Source organism: Hibiscus syriacus, unplaced genomic scaffold (genome assembly GCF_006381635.1).
Source record: "Hibiscus syriacus cultivar Baekdansim isolate YM2019G1 unplaced genomic scaffold, ASM638163v2 tig00110503_pilon, whole genome shotgun sequence".
Classification (NCBI taxonomy): Eukaryota; Viridiplantae; Streptophyta; class Magnoliopsida; order Malvales; family Malvaceae; genus Hibiscus; species Hibiscus syriacus.
The window spans coordinates 4,710,834-4,713,019 of NW_024062764.1; the positions used below are offsets into that span (position 1 = coordinate 4,710,834).

A 2,186-nucleotide genomic window follows, 5' to 3' on the forward strand; every position below is an offset into this window, starting at 1 on the left:
AAAGAATGCAGAAGAAGAAGAAGACCAGGGGGTGTTGTTTTAACGGAGTTAACGTGCCACATCAACAAAAACTGACGGGAGGAAACGGTAGGGACCATTTTAAAAATGAACTAAAAGTTCAATGATCGTATGGTAAGTTTCAAAAGTTTAGTGACCAAAATGCAAGCGTCCTAAAAGTTAGGGGACTATTATATACTTTACCCTTATTTTATTATTAGATTGGCAGCTCAAGTAAAAGAGAGAACAAAACTCTCTGATTTTCTTTCTTTTTATTTTAACAAGAGAAGAAAATACCTTTGAATCTAGAAGGATTTGAATTCGATTCAAACTAGTTATGGATTCGACGAAAGGTAGATCATTTCCCCCTTTTTTTTTACTTGGCTTCTCCTCTTTTTTTTTTTTTGTTCTCTCCCTCTCTTTTTTTATTTCATTTTTCATTGTTGCTCTCCTTTCAATTTTGGTTTATATCTTCTCTTCTTTTTATTGGTGTGAATGTTCGAATGATTCTCTCCCTCCTATGATTTTTTCTTCTGAAATCGCTCCTTTTCCCCCTAAAAATGGCTCCTTGATGATTTTAAAATAGTGAGGGTTTGGTAGAACTATAATGATAGGGACAGAGGGGTATAGCTCCGAGAAATCTGGGGATTAATTTTGGGAGTTGTTTGATTTGTTTTTATTTTTTTTCTTTTTTTTTCTTTTTTTCTTTTTTGTTCTTACGAGATTTGATCGAATTTGTTGACGGTGAAGGTTGACTCATGGCGTGAGCGACGATGGACGAGGAGTCGACTGGAGGTGGTGGTACAGTTATCTCTCTAGGGTTTCAAAAAACTCTAAAATATTTGAGTTAGGGTTTATATGTTGGGCCAATTGGGTTTGCTTTGTGGGCTTCATGTCTTGGGCTTTGTAATTGGGCCTTTGTGGTAACCTTTGTAATCTGTGCATGTAGAAAAATAATATATATTTTTAATATTTAATATATATAATAATAATAAATGAAAATGAAAATAATTAAAATCCAGACAAAAACGAGTGTAACACATATAATAAATAAATAAATAAATAATATTTTTATTTTCACATAATTTTCAAAATATAAAGCCCAAAATTTTAAAATCTTTAACATATCACAAGCCAAGTTGAGTTGAGTCTGGTTACCTCTAATAATAACTAATAATTTTCTCCCCCTAATAAATAGATTTTGTAATTGAGTGATTAGCAAGAATAAACTTTCAAGCAAGGAAAAAAAACATCGTATTATGGTAAATAATTAGTACAATCTTCACCAACAACCAGTTGGTCTAGTGGGACGAAACACTAGGTCTCTTAACCAAGGTCAGGGATTCAAATACTCACGTTTATAGAACAAACTATATTGGGAGGGTTTCCCTCGCCTCTGCAGTATCCGATCTGGATTAATCGGTAATAGATCGGATACCAATGTGATTAATTCAAAAAATTAGTACAATCTTTTTATTCATTGATTGGAAAATCAAGAAATATTACAACATCAAATATATATTTCATATACGAAGAACATAGCAGTATATATCGGAACAGAAAACCTCGTCAGATCAGTTAAACTCAGTTCTTCTTCAACAGCAGGGCTCTGAGCTCAACGACGTCGATCTCGTTGCCACAATTCTCGGGTCTATAACATCCGGTGACCGGGTCGGGCACCCATGCAACCTTCTCTTTACCAGCTCCCACTATCTCTTCCCTCGCTTGCTTCACCACCACCGCAGCTCCTCTCGAAACAACTACTCCTTGCGCCGCCGCCGCCGCATATCCTCGTCTGAACAAGAAAACAAAACCCAACATCATTAAAACAAAAAACGAGCCATAGAACGAGAAATGAAAAGAAATTTTTGGGTACCTGGAGATGGCGTTAGAGATTCCATCGACAACGAAAGGGGAGAAAAGCTTAGCGTTTGAGAAAGATGGAGCCATTTCTTTTCTTTATTTTAGAAGAACAAACTCAGTGCTAAGCCTTCAACTTGGTTATGGAGTGTTCGAAAGAGGGACTCTCGATGAGTTTATATAGAGTGACTGAGTAGTGACGGCGGCGAGAGGAAACGATAAAGTTGAACACGAATCCGTCAACACAAGTAGGAGTGAGTGTTCACCAATCGAGTAAGTATAAAATTTTGCGTAAAATACACAAATAGTCCCTCAAATATAAGATACTA

At 35.9% G+C, this 2,186-nt stretch overlaps 1 protein-coding gene across 1 annotated transcript; it reads right to left on the reverse strand.

Annotated features, from left to right (window-relative positions):
* Positions 1 to 1,581: 1,581 nt before the first annotated feature.
* Positions 1,582 to 1,966, reverse strand: LOC120129751 (protein SENESCENCE-ASSOCIATED GENE 21, mitochondrial-like). Its single transcript, XM_039147177.1, has 2 exons — positions 1,874 to 1,966; positions 1,582 to 1,792 (listed from the first exon to the last, which is right to left on the reverse strand). Exons 1-2 carry the CDS (start codon positions 1,945 to 1,947, stop codon positions 1,582 to 1,584), a joined length of 285 nt encoding a protein of 94 aa, XP_039003108.1. The 5' UTR covers positions 1,948 to 1,966.
* Between the last annotated feature and the right edge of the window lie 220 nt (positions 1,967 to 2,186).

What these genes read in the sequence shown, in the direction of transcription:
- LOC120129751 (XM_039147177.1), bottom strand. Translation starts at nt 1,947, where the DNA reads ATGGCTCCATCTTTCTCAAACGCTAAGCTTTTCTCCCCTTTCGTTGTC. An exon ending in ATCTCTAACGCCATCTCCAG is followed by an intron (nt 1,793 to 1,873) that starts GTACCCAAAAAT and finishes TTTCTTGTTCAG; the next exon opens with ACGAGGATATGCGGCGGCGG.